Source organism: Neltuma alba, unplaced genomic scaffold (genome assembly GCF_004799145.2).
Source record: "Neltuma alba isolate B1F8T4 unplaced genomic scaffold, ASM479914v2 tig00011416_pilon, whole genome shotgun sequence".
NCBI classification, from domain to species: domain Eukaryota; kingdom Viridiplantae; phylum Streptophyta; class Magnoliopsida; order Fabales; family Fabaceae; genus Neltuma; species Neltuma alba.
Window position 1 is genome coordinate 1 of NW_021636100.1, and position 20,001 is coordinate 20,001.

Consider the following 20,001-nt stretch of genomic DNA (forward strand, 5'->3'; position numbering starts at 1 on the left):
GAAAAAAAAAAATTGAATACACATTGCTTGTGTACTCTAGTCGCATTATTTTTTTAAGGCACTAACATTTTTCTTCCCCCTTCCTTCCCCACGACTAATACGTATGCATGTGTGTATACAGATGCATGTATGTGTATATAATACATAATAGTTTGTTTAAAAGGGTAAATTGATTACCATCAGCTATACCACTTTGAATTTTTAAAGGGTTAATTAAGATTTGGCTACCTCCACCACTGAATTAAAGACACACATTTTTGGAGTGTTGGGTGATCTTGACGGGCGCAAATTTTCTTTTGAAAGTATGACATTGTAGCAATTTTGTCCCTCGGTGTTAAAAATATTAATAGTCAATATTAGTTTTTTAATATTAAAAAGTAAAATTGCTATGATTTCAAACTTTTACAATAATTTTGCACTAAAAAAGATTTTAGAGTACCGAACACTTGAGAGAAAACTTTTGGAATAAAGTTGCATATTAAGCCATTAAACTTTTTTTTGAATGTCACCTTAACCCATTAATTAATTATAATGAAAGCATAATAGACCTCACTTCAAGATGCATGATTATACAAAGTCTATTTAGATTCGTGATTGGAAAAGTAGCTTTATTATCAATTTGACTTTTAAAAAAGTTAGATTAGGTAAAAGTTAAATTGGATGATGTGAATTGTATTTAGATTGGATTTTATAAAAAGTAGTTTAGGTAAAAAGTTATTTGGATTATGATTGAATAGAAGGAAGTTTAGTTTGTATAATTACCAAAATAGGTATGAGTTTTATTAGATAAAATGAAAAATAATTAAAAAAATGAATTTACATAATACAATGAATTTAAATTAGTAAATTTAGTTTGTAAAATGACTCAAATGAGTATGAGCTTTATCAAATCATAATGAGAGAATAATGAGCGAGGAGTGAAAGAAAAATAAATAATCTAACAATTCCAATGATCCGCCAACATAAGCCCGATTTCACTTGAAAAAGCTACCTCAGATCAGTTTACTGTTAAGTGTGTTTTAATCCAACTTTTAGGGGGTGTTTGGGTTCCAACCCAAACCATGGTTTGGGAAAAAATCACCCAAACACCTTTAAAAAACCAAAACCATGGTTTTGAGTCAAAACCATGGTTTTGGAAAAAGCAAATTTTTTTGCTTTTAGAAAAAAAAAAGGGAGAATCTGAGAGCCTATAAGATATGTATCTTGTTGTTTTTTTATAAACATATTTTTTTATAAATATATTTAATCTTATATCTTATAAATATATATACATATTAATTATTTATTAATTATATTATCTTATGTATTATTAATTATGTTGATAAAAAATATATTATTAACAATTTTATTCTTTCAAATTAAAATATATCATAAAATATATTTTTTCTGTAATTATCATATTAACTTGTGCCTTTTTTAGTAATTTGTACATGTAAAAAGTGCTTCTGGTAACAACTATCCAAACATTCTCACTTCTCAGAATCACATTTTTACAAAATCTATTCTTCAAAAAATCTATTCTCTCCAGAATCTATTCTCCAGAAGCTATTCTTCAAACCATGGTTTGGTTATATCCAAACACCCCCTTAGTCCCCAAGCACGATGGCTTATAAGCTCTCCCAAAAAGGCTTCCATTTTCCAAACGAGCTTATGATGAAATCCTATAATATTTTTTCACTAAATTGAATAAACATACATAAAAACAACATAGTAAGTGTTATAATAATTGTGAGCTTGCAACAAAATATAGTATCTGTACAAGTAGTTTTTTTTAACAAAATGCTACAGTGTAGGATAACAAAAGAAATAAAAAAGACATGAACGATCAGGAGAAAAGACGATTTCAATCTAAAGGATATTTGTGTCCAAATACGGTTAGCTAACTTTTGACACCCTTATAATTACTCCAATGACCATTTTCTAGGCCTCAAAAGCAAAAAAATTTTCCTTTGAGCAAAACCTTGGTTTTGGAGGCTAAAACCATGATTTTTAAAAAATTTGAGGTGTTTGGATAGTTTTGAACTCAAACCATGGTTTGGAGTCCAAAAGTCCTTTTTGACAATTTGCCAAACACCCTCTAAGCTACTTTTGGGTTGACAATTGCTGACCCAAACAGGCTAATAATTCGTCAATCACTTTTATGCAGACAAGATAACTGAAAAATATGAACCAATACGGGTTGGTACAAGTGGTAAGGGGCTTGTGTTCCCTTAAGTGTCTTTAGTTTCGGATTCGATCTTTAGGGCGATGTGTATGAAAAGAATTCACTTGGGAGGAGTGACGGGTCATTAGACAGCTTGACAGACCCCCATGAGATTAGTCCCTCACCCATCAGGCGGAGAATACCCTGGTGCTCCCAAAAAAAAAAATGCATTAAAAAGGGATGCAAGTTCAATGAAGTATACAGACATAGGCAGTACAATGAACCTAATTGCTATTTGAAACCATATGCAATGTAGTGTGATACAGCATATGTACTACTGTTTTCATCAGTTTGGACCCTTTGAGGTCTTCATGAGAGTTAAACATCAAAAAACTAGCATAATATAATGCAGTGTAGAGCAATTATTATTCTAAACCTCTCTGAAGCTTGAGTTGTCCGGAGCTCTTATTAAAATAATAATACTCATACTATGTTGAGTATGATCAAGATTCAAGAATAGTAACTAAATTTACATTGTACGACCTATTTTTGTGTACGGTAATGTACTTAGTGTGTTACATTGTGCTACCTATGTTTGTGTACGACAATGTACTTAGTGTGCCTCTTCCTCCCACTTCCTATGTATATGGAAATGCAAGTGGGGATTAAAAAACATAGACCACACATGCTCTCCCACTGGTCTCACTACTACTTTCGCAAACTTACAACCATATGCAATTAGTATAATGTAGTACAGCTATTATTCTAATATATTTGGAGCCTTTGAAGTCTTGAACTTGAGACTTGAACATTAAAATAAAAGTGCAACGTAGTACAAGTACTGCTATTCTAAACTCTCTCAAGCTTTATTTGTCCAAGCTTTAAGCTTAAGCTTAATACCTGTACTATATTGCATATGATTTAGAATAGTGACTGTGTTTATATTGTCCTACTTATGTTTGTGTACTCCAGGGCACTCGTTTGCCTTTTCTTCCCACTCCCTATGAGACATTTGGTTAGGGGTGAAAAAAATTTATAGAATACACATGCTTTTCCCTTCTAATCTCATTAAATTTGTTCTATCAAACTTGCAAGTACCATTTAACTAATCAAGGTTTTAACATTTCCCCCCTCACTTCCTTCCTCAGCTAGTACCTAGTAATGTAATGTCATATAATAAAATATAGGAAAAATTAATCTTTTAGTTCCTGAGGCTTTGATTCACTTAAAACTTAATTCCTTAACTATGACTTGTTATGACTCAATCTCTAAAAACTTAACTTGTATAAAACTTAGTTCCTTTTCCTTTTAATCTTTAATAATTTTGTCCTTATCATTTATAACCCATGCCAAGTTATCGCTGAGCCATCCTACATGGAAAAAAATACAGTTATAAATTTTGTTTTGGCTTTCCAACTCAGCTCTCCACGTGGGTTTGACAAAAAAATTGGAAAAAAAAATAAAACTTCAGATTTGCCATGAACTTAAACAGGAGATGAGCTCGCTTTCCCTCACTCTCCTCCTCTCCTCTTCTTCTATTTGAGACAAGGAATTATTGAATGGGCTGAAAACTTTTAGACAAAATAAAAGGGGAAAAGAAAAAAGAAACAAGGCATAAACTCTCAAAAACAACGGTGCCTCATCATTGACAATTCTAATTATTCCAATTGAGATGGCAGGAAAGATCCATCCCGATCCTATATCGTTTACTACAAGCTCACAAACTAATCATCTTGAAAGCAACAAAAACAAGAGAGTTTCACAAGACAACTACAAGTCCAACACATTCACATTCACAACATATTCACAAACTAATTGTCTTGAGGATAATTGCCGAGAAGAGGAGAGAAGGCGAGTGAGGGAGAGCAGTGTCACCGTTCATACTTCATCTCTGATCCAAGTTCATGGTAAATCTGAAGCTTTTTTTTTTTCAATTTTTTTTTGTCAAATCCCTGTGGGGAGGTAAGCTGGAAAGCTACAAAAGAATTTATAACTGTAATTTCTTTCATGTAGGATGGCTCACTGATGACTTGGCATGAGTTATAGATGATAAAGACAATTATTAAAAATAAAAAAGATGAGAGACTGAGTTTTATACGAGTTAAACTTTCAAGGACTGAGTCATAATGAGTTATAGTTGAGGAACAGAGTTTTAAAGGAGTCAAAACTTCAAGACCTAAAAGATTAATTTTCTCTAAAATATAATAAATTAACACCGTTTAAAGGGTAAATAGATCAGACCGACGTAGCTAGCTGGGCCACTCGGGCGATTCCATGATTGTTATGAAAGCATACCAGACGTCTCTTTAAGATACATGATTTTACAATCACTTCAGGTAGTAAAAGATTGCGTGGACTTGATAATTGAAAAATATGCATTATTTGACTACAACAGATAATTGATCAAATAATTACTTTGTCCTGAACATGAGCTGCTCCCTGTTCCCTTGCATAGATCTTTCAGTGGAATCTCATAATCACAAGAGGCTAGCGACCATCAGTTCTGGAGATAGCATCTAGGAAAAAGCTCGTTTCAGACACGTCCTTGTAATAGGCTCGTTCCCCCTCCTTGATTTTCACAAGCTTATTCTGCAACATTCATGTACTCATAAAGTGTGGTTCAATCCACAGAACAGAACGCTGAATTATAGGCAAAAATAGAGGTTCACTAGAGGGGAACGATCTCAACGTGTAAAAATGTAAATAATGCACCTTCACTTTTGAGAATTATCCCCTTAAACTTCCCCCTTAAGCATTTAAAACCTTTTGTTCATTTTCTGTCAATGGGTATACCGCTTCACCCCTTGTCTCTTGCCACATGGCATGTTTTTTTCATTAGTTCAATAAATAAATTAAGGTGGTTAATTTTTTTCTTTTTTGGGGAAAAAAAAACCTCGCATAGGAGTGAGATTTGCCTAACCTAAACTGTGAAATTCTCAAATGCTGACGGCAAAAAAAAAAAAAAAAACAGAAGAAGAATAAATTCTCCAATGCTAAATAATGAAACAACAGGGATATAATTGTTTTTAATTTTATTGCTGATTAAAAGGTTGTTCAGAGATGATCTGAAGTTGAACGGTGGTGTTTGTATTTTCTGTTTCCTCAGTTTCGATTAAAAGAAAGTAAGAAGTAATAAATGGAAAATACATAGCGTGCATGCACATGCAGTGTACTTGCACGGCACAAAAGGACCGCAATAAGTTTGATCTCTTGACATGCTTCAACTCGAGATTTTACTTGCTTCCACCAGAAAAAATAAGGCAACAGTTTGACTGAATCATTTGGCACAGGAAAACAATCCAGGAAACCCTAAAGATATGAACCATGCACATTCTTAAGATAAAGTTTACTTTGGACAAGTAGACTAAACCAATAAGTAGTAGCTACGCGGACATGCCAAGTAAATTTTTCATTTCCAGTGAACCCACCACTAACATGTTTACATGGCTGCTCATTGGTTTAGTCTAGACATCTTAAGAGGCATACTCTAATAAAGAATTTTTCATTAGTGATTTCCGGAGTGCACATCGCTGTCACTAATTTGCAATCAGTACATTGAAGGAGCTTAGTCCAGAGAACAATTAAAAACTAACGGCAGTAAATTCATACCTGTGAGACTCACTACATGATTTATGTTGCAGCTACTTGTGGACCTTTCTCATGTGACACTGATGAAATGCCTTGCTCAATACACTGAAAGAAATCAAATTTAAGTAACAGCTTCCAGTCACTACCAACTTGTAATAATTCTAATAGAAACCCAACTTGAACAAAAAATGCATGATTTGCCACTAAAATACATATCCTTTTGATCTATTCCAACTTTAAAGCACTTTGAAAATTAACACAACACCCACACGTAATAGATGATAATGCTACAATTACTTTGTTTTTAGGCACTGCTCTTAGATCAACCATAACTTACACATCTTGCAATGTCTCATGAAAAAAGACCTGCTGCAGAGCTGCTGAAAAGGATATAATCGATTAGTTATCAATATCAACTAAACTTTTTTGAAGGTGATAGACATAGCAGGCCAACTGCTGAAGTGTTGAATATAGTCGATCATACTACAACAGAAATCAACCGGTGCCATTTTAGGCTGAGATTCCCAATGTCTGACAGTTTTGAAGACCTCAGAGTTAATATCGGAGATGCAATGAAGTGTGTTTTTAGCATTATTTAAAAGTGAATATACCCTTTCCGGGAAGGGTTGAGACTACACATGTGGGACTTTAAAGCCCCTGAGCAGGCGACCCATCCCTAGGATTGAATTTCAGAATGGAGTCTTTCAAGAACCAGTATCGATACTGGATCAAAGCCACTGAACTTAAGTAACTAAATAAGAAAAATAAACTAATGCTATGTTAAAATGTTTCAAAAATTCAGCTCTTGATGAGGACGAAACTATGGTTATACCATACTGTTAAGATTAATAAAATGTCATTGCCTGCAGGTATGGACAAAAGTTTACTTTAAAAGAGTACTTCACTGCTGTGTTCTGTTGATATTTTACTCAGTTAAATTTTATCCCGGATACTAGCAAAGAGAGGATCAAGTCGTCAGCAAGCTAAAGCTCAGTGGTGGAGGAGCTCTACAATGTCATGGGTTTGAGCCTGCGGGGAAACACTTGTGGTGGAGGCAGCTTTGATTATTCTGAGTAAAACTGGTTCCGCATCCCCAGCGTGAGATGCTCGTTTGGAACCAACACTGTTGACCGAAAACAGTGATTTTGGAGCTAGCATCATTATTCTTAGATCCTAAGAAGGTCACTAGTAATCCTCCCTCTCCCACTAAATCCTTTATGTTGGTGTGCTATACGGTAGAAATTTAGAAGCAACAAATTGAGGAAGCCATTTAGCCACCAAAAACCATATTCTTTGAGACCAATTTACTAAAGATCCTACATCAGCCTACCCAACTGATTTGACGATAGATATTTTTTCCCCAGTCTAGTGAGGAACAGAGTTCCTTAATTTTCTCGATCATCTATTACACACCAACCATAACCCAAAAAAGATCAGGCAGAAGACCCTTGCTGAGGAAATTCCAACTCACGCAATCACAAGCTTTCATCAAATCCAACTCAAAAAATATACACTGGTTTCCCCATCTTCATAAACTCCTTTGCAAAACGGACAAAACCTAAGATCCTGGTGAAATGGCACTTTGATTCTGTGAAATGGTTCCTTGTGGCATGGTGACGTTTCATTCAATCGGATACAAAGAAACTTGTCGATAAAGCTAGAACAAATTGTCACCAATATAAACTAATTGGCTTATAATATTTTATACCAACTATTAGGGAACACATCTGATTTAAGATGCAAGAGTAATTTGATGGAGCCTTATTCACTGCATTTCTTTTCTTTTTCCTCAGCATTCTCAAGGAGGACTTTTTATCGTTCTTTAACTCTTGTCTTTAATCTGCCTAACTCTGGTAATATTCTTTTTTTTTTCCTAAAAAATATTTTTTTATCTCCTAGTAAACTGCACGAGGAAAAAGGGAGTCTGAATTTTTGTTGAAATTTGATACGGTCCCTTTTTTATCCCTCCCAACTAGAACAAAACGGACAAGAAAAAGCCCCCCCGGGGGGGTCATTGAAATGAAGTACAAAAGAGATATGGGTTACATTTATATTAAACCAGGAACAAAGAAAACAAGAGCAGATAACATAAATGATAAATCAATACACAATAAAGCTGACCATTCCGTTTTAAGATTGCCCACCAATACAGAATTCTATTAAATCTTATTGAATGACCTTCTGCTTATACCGTCTCCATTTCATTACAACTAAATACAGTAAGCCACACTAGACAAAACATTTCAATTCCACTTTGCTTCCTCCACCCCCTCCCCCCAACGTATGAAAAACTCCCTTTTCTGTCTTATTCTCCAAAAGAATTAAAAAAAAAAAAAAAAGACAAAGGAAAAAGGAAAACTGCACTTATAAAAAAAAAAAAAGAAAGAGGAAAACTGCACAAATCAATACAAACTCGGATAAACATACCTGAAGAAGATAGCTGTGCAACCAGTCCAGTGTTTGAGGGAATGTTGTTGCTGATACATTGACCACAGTCAAGCCCTACAACATGAGACGATAGAGATGTATAATTTCCACATTACTACAAGAAGCAGGAACTTTGGTTGCTAAATCTATTAGGAGATGAAATTTCATATCAATTTATTACTCCCTCTAGTTCAAAAGATAAGCATCAAATAACTAACTTACGCACTTCAAGAAGATAGATGAAATTGGTTAAAGATAATAAATATGTAAAAAAATACAACTTATTTTCCTAAAACGCCTTTATTTATGGAGAGGGCAGGTGGGAGAGAGAATAAGTGGAAACAAAATATATGAGAGACATATAATTGATTAAGGGTAAAAATGGAAAAAATTCATTAAATGATAACACAAATTCAAATAGTAGCTTATAACCAAAAAAAAAAAAAAAACAAAGGCCCTCTAAAGTTTGATGTTTATATTTTTGAACCAGAAGGAGTATTTAGTTAACGCTAGAGAATTTCTCGTGTAAATTCTGCACAAGGAAAAACTCAGTTGTCTTGTGAGACTATTTAAAAAAGTATTCAACTTACACATCTACAGTTGTCATATAATAAGCTTCTTCTTTTACTTCAATTATCAAATGACAGAACTGCTATCTCCGTACAAACTGTTTTGTCCGCTCCCACGCCCCCATAATTTAGTGGTGTTGTAGTAATAGGCTATGCTACCATCAGTAAAGTAACTAATCACTTCATTAGATAAAAGATGCACTCAGGGGCTCTTACTAGTAGCTATGTTAATTGCAACGATCAATTAGCAAATATTTTCATTATGCCCTTAAGTAGATTGTGTATTACATATGTAACAAATGTGGCCATAATCTATAAGATCAACTTATGGTGAGTGTTGGAATCAATGTGTAGTGAGCTGGATATGACTATAATGGCTGTATTTAGGAACTCCAATTACGATAATCAAATACTGTGTCATGTATTCATTGACTATGAATACAATGTTCCAAGTTGATCAGAATTCACTGACTACAATTCCCACAAAGGGTTTTCTTTTCATCCCTCTCTCATTTCTTTCCACTAAAGAAATAGAAATAAATCATACAGAACATGTATCACCATCCAAAAAAAATGCAAGCTAATTGGAAGGCAAATTGTCGGACATACCTGTGATGTGAATGAGCAGAGATAATCTTGTATGGTTTTCAAGTTCTGTATAAGTTTATTTTTATCCTGTAAATTGTAAAATTGATTTCAAAAGATAGCTAACAAGAATATACAAAACCAATTTTCTATTTGAATCTAATTTATCATATGAGAAATTCATAATATTTGATATCTAATAAAACAATTAATTTAAAACATAAATATGCATGTACTGCACATAGAGAAACACAACCAAAACCACTTCGCCAATAATATCTCTCAACTCTGATCTAATTATTGTCAGAACCAATATTATGGAGCAAAAGAACTCGATAAAAGGAACCAAATGGGCCACACATAAGTCTTCTAACCACTCTCTAACTGTAATAAAATAAAATCCCATAGAAAATCAAACGTAAGGAACCATAAACGAACTAAAACATTTCATGTCAGGCAGCAAGTCAGGTAGTCCCTAATAGTCCTGGCCCTTCTCTCAGCTTGGACACACCCTAATGCCACTGAATTCATGTTCTTCTGAACCAATATTCCTAGTTTTCTCCAGTATCCTAAAAGATGTCAGCAAAGCCTCAAAGTTTGGAAAGTTCGTTCTCCATAATCTATATATTTTTAATTTTTTTGGAATAGAAATCATAAAATGTGCGCCATACAAGAGGGTTATCTAACCTGGCCTGGGCATTTATCATTAAATGAGCGGCTGGAGATCCACTCCTCCAGTAATGCCTGCAATTTGAAAGTTTCATTAAATTACGGAATACTTTGGCAAACTATACTCTGATTTCTTATTGATAGGGTCAAATACATATATAGAAACGGAGAAGAATAATAATCTAATCAGATAATCTAAAGACCTCCTAAAATCAAGGAAAAGTAAAATCTGACGGTAAATAACATATTAGAATAAGATAACGGAATTATAACCCAATGACTTATTTGAGGAATTAAGGAAGTTAAATTATATAAATAAGACGCTAAGTATATTGGCTAAACTATCATTATTAGAAGGATAAAAAAAATGCATAAAATAAGAGAAAATGGAATACCAAATAAAAAGTCAAATAATAAACTAGTAACAGAAGATAACTAAGTTAAAAACCCTAGTGGGTCTAACAGTGGTGCCATGCCCATTTCCAACAATAACATTTAGAAGTTGGCTAGAAATGATGGAACCCAACACCAAGACCTATGTACTTGAGTTCGGTTAAATTATTTTTTTCTTTTTCAAAAAAAAAAAACCCACTAATAAAAGATCTCAGGAGCCTCCACAACTAGGAGGCCAAAACAGACTTAGGTATAAAGGTTGAAGTTGAGGTACATGCACAAGTTCAGGCTTTCATTTACCTATAAACTTATTTTCATTAAATAGAAGTAATGTTACATTTATAGAAAATAAAAGAACAAGGATAGACTCCTGCACCAAGTAAAACACATAATTATACAAAATAAGATAACTTTATCCTAACTAAAAGAGAACACATACTCTAATTTTATTCTAAACGTAAAGAAACACAATCCAAAAAGAAAAGCCTTCATTGAAATAAAAAATAAAATAACTAAACATAAATTAATTAAAATCAATAATGATTTCCAATAGTTTATAACGTCTTAAAGGAAAAGAAATTTTCAGGCAAGTGTACAAGGTTTTAGGCAATTTGGAGGCTGTTCAGCCCTAGTATAGTTCAGATTTAGTGTTTCATTAGCTTAGAGTACATTTTCAGATCCAAAAAAGAAAAGGATTAAACTTTAGATCAAAGAATGAATTGCTCAAACCAAGGGAAAGACAGCATGAGCAAGGACATAAACCAATACAGTAAGTTTCTCCCTCCAACTCCCTAGTTTGGATGTATTTTAAGAAGTCTCCAATCAAATTCTAATTTGCCTTAAAATAAAATTTTCCATCTCTCATTTTCCATCATAATAACAACCACAGGCATCCCTAGCAATAAAAAACAAAATTAGCCATGGTAAAAATTAGAGACCAGACCATACCACAGCTGTCAAAATTAGGGTATTCAGGATCGGTAATACAAGATGGTGAAATTGACGATGTTATGTATTAAAATGAAAGCAACAAGAATCATTTCATTTGACACAAAGCACCTACTACGTTTAAATGAAAATTTTATTGAACCGTTAAAAAACCAATGTTATATGGTAGTAACTATTAGACATTAAAGGGTCAACAAGATCCAAAAATTAGGGTGGTAGAGAAAGAGATGCTGAGATAAATGCACGGTTGCGCAAGAAAGATGAGATCTATAATGATTGTATACAAAAAAAGTTAGTAAGGCATTTATTGAGGGGGAAAAAAGGTAGAAAATCTTAAAGTGGTTTGGACGTGCAAAGAAAGTCAGTAGAGATGGTGGTGAGGGGATTTTTTTTTTTTTTGGCCAGATTAGTGAGGGGATTTCGCTGTATAGTCTTTTGCCCTATAAAGAGGTGTAGAGGGAGATCAAGAAGGATATTCAAAGAAGTTACCAAATAGGAATGGGATCTCAATGAAGTACAATAGCATTGTACAACCCATGCAACCAACCTTAGTAGATGCTGTATTAACAATAATGAGGACCATGATCATATTCGTCTATCATATATACCAATACTAGAATAGAAGATGTTGTGTGCAACAATCCTGAAAATTACTTGAACTTTCATTGATGGAATTATAGGTCCCTATTCAATAATGGAATAACCCAGAAATAGACAAAGAGCACCAAGCCACTAAACTTGGGTAACCAGCTAAGTTTTAGATGTTAGACAAACTGTAAGTGAAAATAGGAACTGTTTATGAAAAATGAAATTTGGCTGAGGTAAATAACGGATACCCAATCCGAAAAACAAAGTAGAATCTGATCAATCGGTCATCCTAAGATCATGGGAAATAGGAAAAATAAGAGATTACAATCAGAAATTAATTAATGACATTAATCAATGTAAACTCTTCTGCTTAGTCGGTTTGGGCTTCATAAAGCTGACGCCTTCCAACGAAAATAACTGTTACAATCATAAAGCAATGGGCATAATGAAAAAAACCTTGTGATCAAATTCAGCCATCTTCAGGACAATGGGCACAACTACCGGTTTGGAACCTGACTTCTCCTTTGTAACACTAGTTCTGTCTGTGTCCAGTTCTCTAAGAGCACCACCTGCACAACAATAAACTTAATTGCAACCATCAAAATCTCAAGTAAAAATTGAAACATGAATGCCTATTTATATACACATTATGACTTCCACTACATGTTTGCACACAACTGTCCTACTAAAAGCATACAAAGAAGACGAACAAAAGAAACAAACCTTTATCTGCAGAGATATTTCCCGCTAGATCCGTGGATTGCACAGAATTCGATAGTGATTCAACTTGGTCAGTAGATATTTCCTGCTTGGTGCATGGAGGCCTTAAGTCACCATTATTCTCATCACCACAACAAACACCATCATGATTATTCTCTGAATTAGCTGTAGCATTATCAGCTGGTGCCACAGATACTGGATATATCTCCTTAGTCTCAACAGATACGTTAGAGGGTGATTTTTGTTCATCATCCACTAAGTAAATGCTAGGATCCAGATGTATCCCCTGGAAGAATTATTTAAAGAAAAAGAGAAAGAAAGTGAACCATCCTCAAAACAAATAAATTAAATGCATACTCCTCTGGTCCTATTTATAATGCACTTCTAACATGTTTCACACAGACCAAAGAAAACCTTAAACTACATTAACTCTTCATTAAAATATAGCAATTTTTCAACTTTACCCCTATTTAATATATACACCTTTCAAAAAAAAAAAAAAAAATCTATACTATAATAAATGAAGGATAATATGGTACATTCATGGTAAAAATTTAATAAAGTGACTTATAAATAGGACCAAAAAAAACCTTCTCTCTTTGCCCTATAAATAGGACCAGAGGAATATAAAACATGCCAAGGCTGATCAAGGTCTATCAAGGCCTAACAACAAATTTGTGTCGGACATGTCACTTTTCAAACAATAGTCACACATAAAAATCTGAGAGTTGTCTGAGAAACAAAACCTGCAAATTCCCAAAATTTTGTTTTAATCCACATAGAATTATACATTTCCCATTTTCCACTTTCAGTTCATTTCAGCCATTAAATATCCCTTATGTGGGTGAGCAAAAACAAAATTATACATAAATTTATGAAAAAGACATACAAAAATCCTCATGGACAAATATAGAATTACAACCGAACCAGCCACAACCACATTCTAGAATTCAAAGAAACAAGAATATTTTAAGCGTACGCTTCTTCAAATTTTGCTTGTATGAGTGTGTCCATCTAGAAATGAACCTAACATCTGATGGGTGGGATTTTAAGAAACAAACAAGCAAATTCCATAAATATTAGTTCATGCATACCTCAATAATTATTGGTTTTCCATCTTTCATAGCTTTTTTCAAATCACCAGCCAAACCTTTAAAAAAAAAAAAACATAATTAGCCAGCAAAAAAAAAAAATTCCTTTAAGGAAAGAAAATCCATAGCATTATCCGTAAAACAATATATTTTTTCCAATAATAAGCCAATTGGTTTTTAAACCATAATAGAAAACAAATCTTTTTTAAGTAAAAAAAAATTCAAAGCAAGAAAGAACTAATTATACCTTTACGCACAACTCTGCATTCTCTACAAAATTCAGTTATTAACTCCTCTGACGAACTGAAGTCTCGATACCATACAGGAGTAGATGCCAGTGGTGCACTACATAAAGACAAGAAAATGCGTATTATTGTTGAGAACAAATATACGTTGATAATGATTAGTCACTCAAGTAATAAAAACACCAAAGTCATCACATAAAATAAAAATGCTAGATTAAAATGTTATCCACTGCACTCCTCGGATCATGAATATATTGTGCATAAGTATGCTGTAACTATTGCTAACCTAAGTTTGAGCATAGGTGAGCCATATAATCCTTGACCGTTAGTGGCAAGTGCAGTTCACTTCTATAAACAACAAATACAAAAATGATGGGGATTGAGGAGTAACTTAGTCACCTTAAGGGAATGGATAAGACCACTACATAGTCATGTTAAGGGAATGGATAAGTTTACTACATTATTTCAAAAAGAAATTACCCCTAACCTAGCCATCCCCCACAGGGAAGGGGGACTCACGCAACCACTTTGAGCCATTGAGGCTAGATCCCACAGCCTTCCACTTAAGGGGAGTGTGTGTTGCTGCTTAAGCCAAAGGTTCTTGGCAACCGAAGAGCACACGAAAGATGAAATAGGCATACCACAGCCAAGATATGCATTTTAATGATCTCCATTAGAAAGAGTACACTGTCTTAGATTTGTGGCAATAATTGTTACCATTTATGAATGGAAAGTAAAATCGGTACAAGTTAAAGTTGTTTTGCATTTGCATTTATCAATATCAACATGAAAATTAACCTGATTATATTAAGCATAGTATTGCATTAGCAAGCATCTATATCCTTTCAAGTCTTGCCTTCCTAATATATATCCACTGGCCAATGCCAAGTTAACTACAAATTTTCAGCAACAGTTTGTTAACATGATTCACAAATAAATAAATTAGGGTCAAACGTGGACTTAAAATGCTCTATATAAGACGCCTCTTCATGAATGAATTTTTACATCTTTTTTTAATTAAAACAAAAAGTACAATCAACACAAAAGTGAAAAAGAGAAGTTTAGGACATACTCAGTAGATGTGCGCAACAATTCATACACCATATCTGTCTGCAAGCATCAACAAGAAAAATGTCATAATGTAACTTTATCCTAATAAAAATGTGATAACTCTATTCAAATATGATAACTCTATTCATATTAGATTAGAGCACTCAAGCTCAACCCTGAACTTAAACTTTCCTTAAAATTACAACAAATAAAATAACTTAGCATCAACAGTAATTTCCAACAGTCTACATCAAAGAGAAGACATAAAATAACATTTTACGGGAGAATTACAGAAACTGAGACTGAGCCACCACATTGTAATAAAATAATCACCCAAAAATTAAAAACTAACATATATGGGTTTAACTAGGTACCAAGTTAAAAAACGGCATTTAAAAAATTACTGTAGATGCAGTTACGCTGCAGATAAACAAAGCCTACCTGTAAGACATTTGGCAAATTTAGTCTCTGTGCAAGCTGGGTAGCAATAGTAGATTTCCCAACACAAGCAGTTCCACAGACAAGTATTACTAATGGTACTCTTTGGTGGTGAAACCTGGATGACAGATGATGGCAGCAAAATGAAAAGAATGATCATTATAATTACTATATAAGGTATTATGATTCATGAATTTCCTTCCTTCCTTTCTTCTTTGTATTTTTTCTTAGCCATGAAAGCCTTTTTATTACTCAGATAAATATAAACATCAAACACTTGTGAACCTATGAAAAAGAGAGATACTTCTTTTTGGTAAAGCTAAATTTTTTGTATAGTAGAAGTTTCATTTGGACCGACAGAATAGGAACAAAACAAGGTCATTTGAAACAAAACTTCTGGCACACCAACCTTGTCATCATCTTATAACGATTTATATACTCTTCTCCATACCCTCTCCGCTCCATAAGCTGCACATAAAGAGTCCTATTTAGAAAGTTTGACGAGATTATATCAGCATTTGGAAAACAACAGAAATCCAGTCATGGTAGCTCATAACAAATCCACAATAACATCAATTGATTCAAAAAATGTATATTATCATTAAGGAAACAACAGAAATCCACCCCTTATGATTTCATTAAAAAATTTGCAATGAAATGAAAAGAGAAGTTTCAACTTCCTCCTATGAAGACACAAAATCCTATATTCCTATGTAGATATGGGAAGCCCCAGCAAATTCAATTAGAAAACTTCCAAAAGAAGGAAAGGAATTTTATAGGAAAAAGAATAGGAAAAGCACAGCATAGAGGAAGATAAGCCCTGCTAAACAGGAAAATAGTAAGGCTCAAAACACAACAGAGCTCTCAAATCTCTTTGCATATCCAGTTTGGTATAAAGATTGATAGAATCAAGCACGTAGAATATATATTTTGCGATTTGAGCAATAAACACAATAAAGTAAAACAACCATAGCAAGCTCCAAGAGACAATCAAATCAATCCTTACGCAAAGTGGCATCTTGATATGGAGTTTTTAAGTTACTCATACATACAGGTTTAGAATGCTGAAAAATTAAAAAATGTTATGACTCTAGAAAAGCCAGAAGTGAAAAATTATTCTTGTTCAATATTTCATGATATGTCACTCCAAAAGCAAACTAAAAGTATAAAAAAGAACATATAGACAACCAATAAAGTAGTGTAAGCCATGCATTAAACAGATCAAAAGTTTCCAATATACCTTAAAAAGATTAGCTTCCAAATCAGACTGAGAGCTGCATTATAGAATCACAATGTAAAAAGAATTAATACACAAGTTGACCAGATTTCAGGAAAAAAGAAAAAGGGTAGGAAAAACCGTTAAGGAAAGAGAAAACATAGGAGGAGAGTGGCATACACATCAAGAAGGCTGTTGTCTATGAGCACCTTCTTGAGTTCGAGAGCAATTTTAACAGCCACATGGTTTGGGATCTGAAATCACAATGTCCTTGTGTTAGTACACGTCGCCTACTCAAACTCAGATCTTGAAGGCAAAATCAAACATAATAGAAGTTTAAAAAAGAATTATACAAGAGTATGTGACTTGTTAAGCATGTTAACTTGGTTTATTTAGTGTGATAGAAGGTTAGTTTGAGCAAATCAATTATATGATGCGAACGTGAGAAAATAAGGCCCTCAAGTTGGGTACTAACTTATAAATAGTGTCTCCCAGAGAAAAACAAATCAACTAATAAGCCCATCAGAGAAGCACCAAACCAAAGTCATAAAGACTATCCTTTCCAAAGCAGCTCAAGAAATAAAGATACGCATTCAAAATTGCAGATGTTTCTTTCCAACCAATACACCATAACACAGTAAAAACAGAACATTGCCACATGGATTTGGCCACTTTTCCTTCCAAAACAGCAAACCTTTAAACCTCACAAACAAAACCCCTCCAATGTTCAGGGCTGGTGCACCCAATGAGCAATAAAAACAACAAACATATAATCTCAGGACAGCTATCCTACAATGTAACAAGAGGCAAGCAGCTGACTCCAAATTATCCATACGCATGGCACAGAGTAGCAGCAGAAAGAAATGTTTTAGATCTCCAACACCCGCAACATGACATTAGCATCAACTCTCTAGTCCAGACAAACCACCTAACCTTAGAGGGAGCTTTAAAATATGAAATGAACATCTCCAGCAAAAAAATATCCAATTTAGAATAATGAGTCTGATACTGAATGAATAATTTACATGAACAACAAAACGTTCTGGAGTCCATATTCTGCTATGTGGATGGTGTGAAATTGAATAAATTCTAAAGGAACCAGAGATTAGTGTTCTAAATAATCCTGTCCTGATATTTCCTAAAAATTGAGAAATCCCATTCACAAATGGAATTATAGAATACAAGAATCATCATCATCATCATCAATGTTTCAATTACACCATGAAGATAGACTGCAGAGAGACTGCCGGAGACATGGGGAAATCTCCATAAAAGATGCATTCCCCACTCAGATATCCTCCTAGAAAAATGTTCCCCCATCAAGTAACTCAGGGTAGTGAAAAGTTGTAATACTTCAAATAAATAAAAATCTATGAGCTCCCATGAGTAGCACCGAATGCAAGGTCGACAACTCTTTTCCTTTGTACTCATTTTCACTTTCTAAAATAATTTCCAATTTGTATATTTATGAAACCAGCAGCTACTTTAAAAGGTTTTTGACTTACATCTCAAACTCACAAAAAGAAAGGCTCTTGCCTGTCCCTGAGTCTCAGTTCTCTCATTACCACCACCTCTATCCCAAACACAGAATCCAAACAGAGAAGAGGAGAAACAAGTTATAAGAAGGGTAATTTGACATCCTCAAGAATTTCCAAGCCCGACACCCCAAATTCTCAGAAATCAAGCAGTATCATCACCTGCCAGAACCAGCAGCATATTTTGCTATTATGGCAACTAAATTGCCAATCGCACCATGATACAATGGAGAAGGGAATCTATAACTATTCTCCCAAAATACTGTTTTATCCACTCTTGATTAAGTATCTTAGATCATTCTCCCCGCATTCAGAGGAGTTTCCCGTTGAATAGCAGATAACGTTCAAACAAAATAATTTATTTCTATCTCCTACTCTCATATAGCACCTCATTAAGACTTTCAATCATTCCAGGATGGCAGAATATCAACAGGATTAATCCAATTTATCATCTACTATAATAAAACATCCTTATCTCTTTCAAATCAATTCTGGCTTCATGTGAGCTCCATGCTTGTATTACTTTTTAATAAACAACACGAGTTATTTTGTAAAATTTACGAACACATTTTCCATGATCAAGACATACATAGGGAAAAATCATATGACAAAAGTATAATTTAAATGGCTGTATTACAACACCTTGGTCACGGTCAGCATTCTACTGAGCAAAAATCTGGACAGAACATAGTAGTGATCCGCATTATCACCCAACCACACCTTTACCTGCAAATTCAAAAACCACCAAAAGTTTCAGAGAAAAGAATGCAAAATCAGACATAATCAATAGAGTCGTTCTCTGCTCCTTGCTCATCATGATCCAGGGGCATGAGATAAATCCTCAGTGACATGAAAAAGATTCACTTTTCCAACTTGCTACTTTCCTAATTACATTAAGAACGAACTTCAACGGGAATTGAGACCTTGACGAAATCGTATTTGGAGGAATTGTTCCGAGAAGAGAATCTGACGCCAAACGACGGTTCTTGCTTCTCGTCACTGTCTTCGCCACTATTGGGGCTTGAAATCAGCACTCCCTTGTCCTTCTTCATCTGCTCCCACGCACAACTGCAAAACCCCCTTCCACTCTCCAACACCAGCACAAATCCGAAAACCCAATAACTAAATTTCTTAGATTGACTGCTTGTCCTTCGTTTTAACCGATTTGATTATCTCGATAAATCAATATTTCCTGGAATTCACAATTCGCCAGATTCATCTGCTGATCTCTCATGCGACGTTTCCGAATTATATATGCTCTAAAATCCTACGTAAGAACGATCCGGAAGTGTGAAATAAAGTGCTTGGTTGACATGAATCAAATCATAACACAATCAAGGTCAAAAAAAAAAGAAAATCACAACACAATCAACCAAAGTTCGAATTTAGGGGACTGGTCAACAGAAAAAACCAAAAAAAAGGAATTTGGGGACATTTGGATTGAAAATTTAAAATCACTCTCAAAACCGTTCTTTTCTTCTTTTATCTAAGAGGCAGACCCAAATGATTACATCACAGCTCAAAAATATATTTGTTCTTTTAATTTTTTAACTCTAAAATTATTAGTCTTAAATAATAATTTTTTATGACAATCATGATTATTTTGAATATTAAACTTAATATGTTAGTATTTAGTAATGTTTTATCAGCATTCAAGTGCTCAATATCATCATGTTTTGTTCACAGTTTTAGGATTACAAGATTAAAAATTTACTTTTTAAAATTAAAGGACTAAAATAAAACTTTATATAAAATAAAAAGACTAAAAGTATACTTTAACTTTAAATGATTTAAGA

At 33.8% G+C, this 20,001-nt stretch overlaps 1 protein-coding gene across 2 annotated transcripts; it reads right to left on the bottom strand.

Moving 5' to 3' along the window:
- Nucleotides 1-4,345: 4,345 nt before the first annotated feature.
- On the bottom strand, nucleotides 4,346-19,570 carry LOC114713078 (uncharacterized). Of its 2 annotated transcripts, XM_028897657.1 has the most exons (16): nucleotides 19,129-19,570; nucleotides 18,848-18,931; nucleotides 16,851-16,924; nucleotides 16,695-16,728; nucleotides 15,864-15,922; nucleotides 15,458-15,572; nucleotides 15,039-15,076; nucleotides 13,969-14,066; nucleotides 13,725-13,780; nucleotides 12,634-12,916; nucleotides 12,367-12,479; nucleotides 10,000-10,056; nucleotides 9,337-9,402; nucleotides 8,159-8,233; nucleotides 5,753-5,836; nucleotides 4,346-4,732 (listed from the first exon to the last, which is right to left on the bottom strand). In XM_028897657.1, the coding sequence occupies exons 1-15, from the start codon at nucleotides 19,255-19,257 to the stop codon at nucleotides 5,774-5,776; spliced, it is 1,344 nt and encodes a 447-aa protein (XP_028753490.1). In that variant the 5' UTR covers nucleotides 19,258-19,570; the 3' UTR covers nucleotides 4,346-4,732; nucleotides 5,753-5,773. The 2 variants fall into 2 exon arrangements, with proteins under 2 accessions (XP_028753490.1, XP_028753491.1); XM_028897658.1 differs by lacking the exon at nucleotides 19,129-19,570 and having other exon boundaries at nucleotides 15,864-15,938; nucleotides 18,848-18,866.
- Between the last annotated feature and the right edge of the window lie 431 nt (nucleotides 19,571-20,001).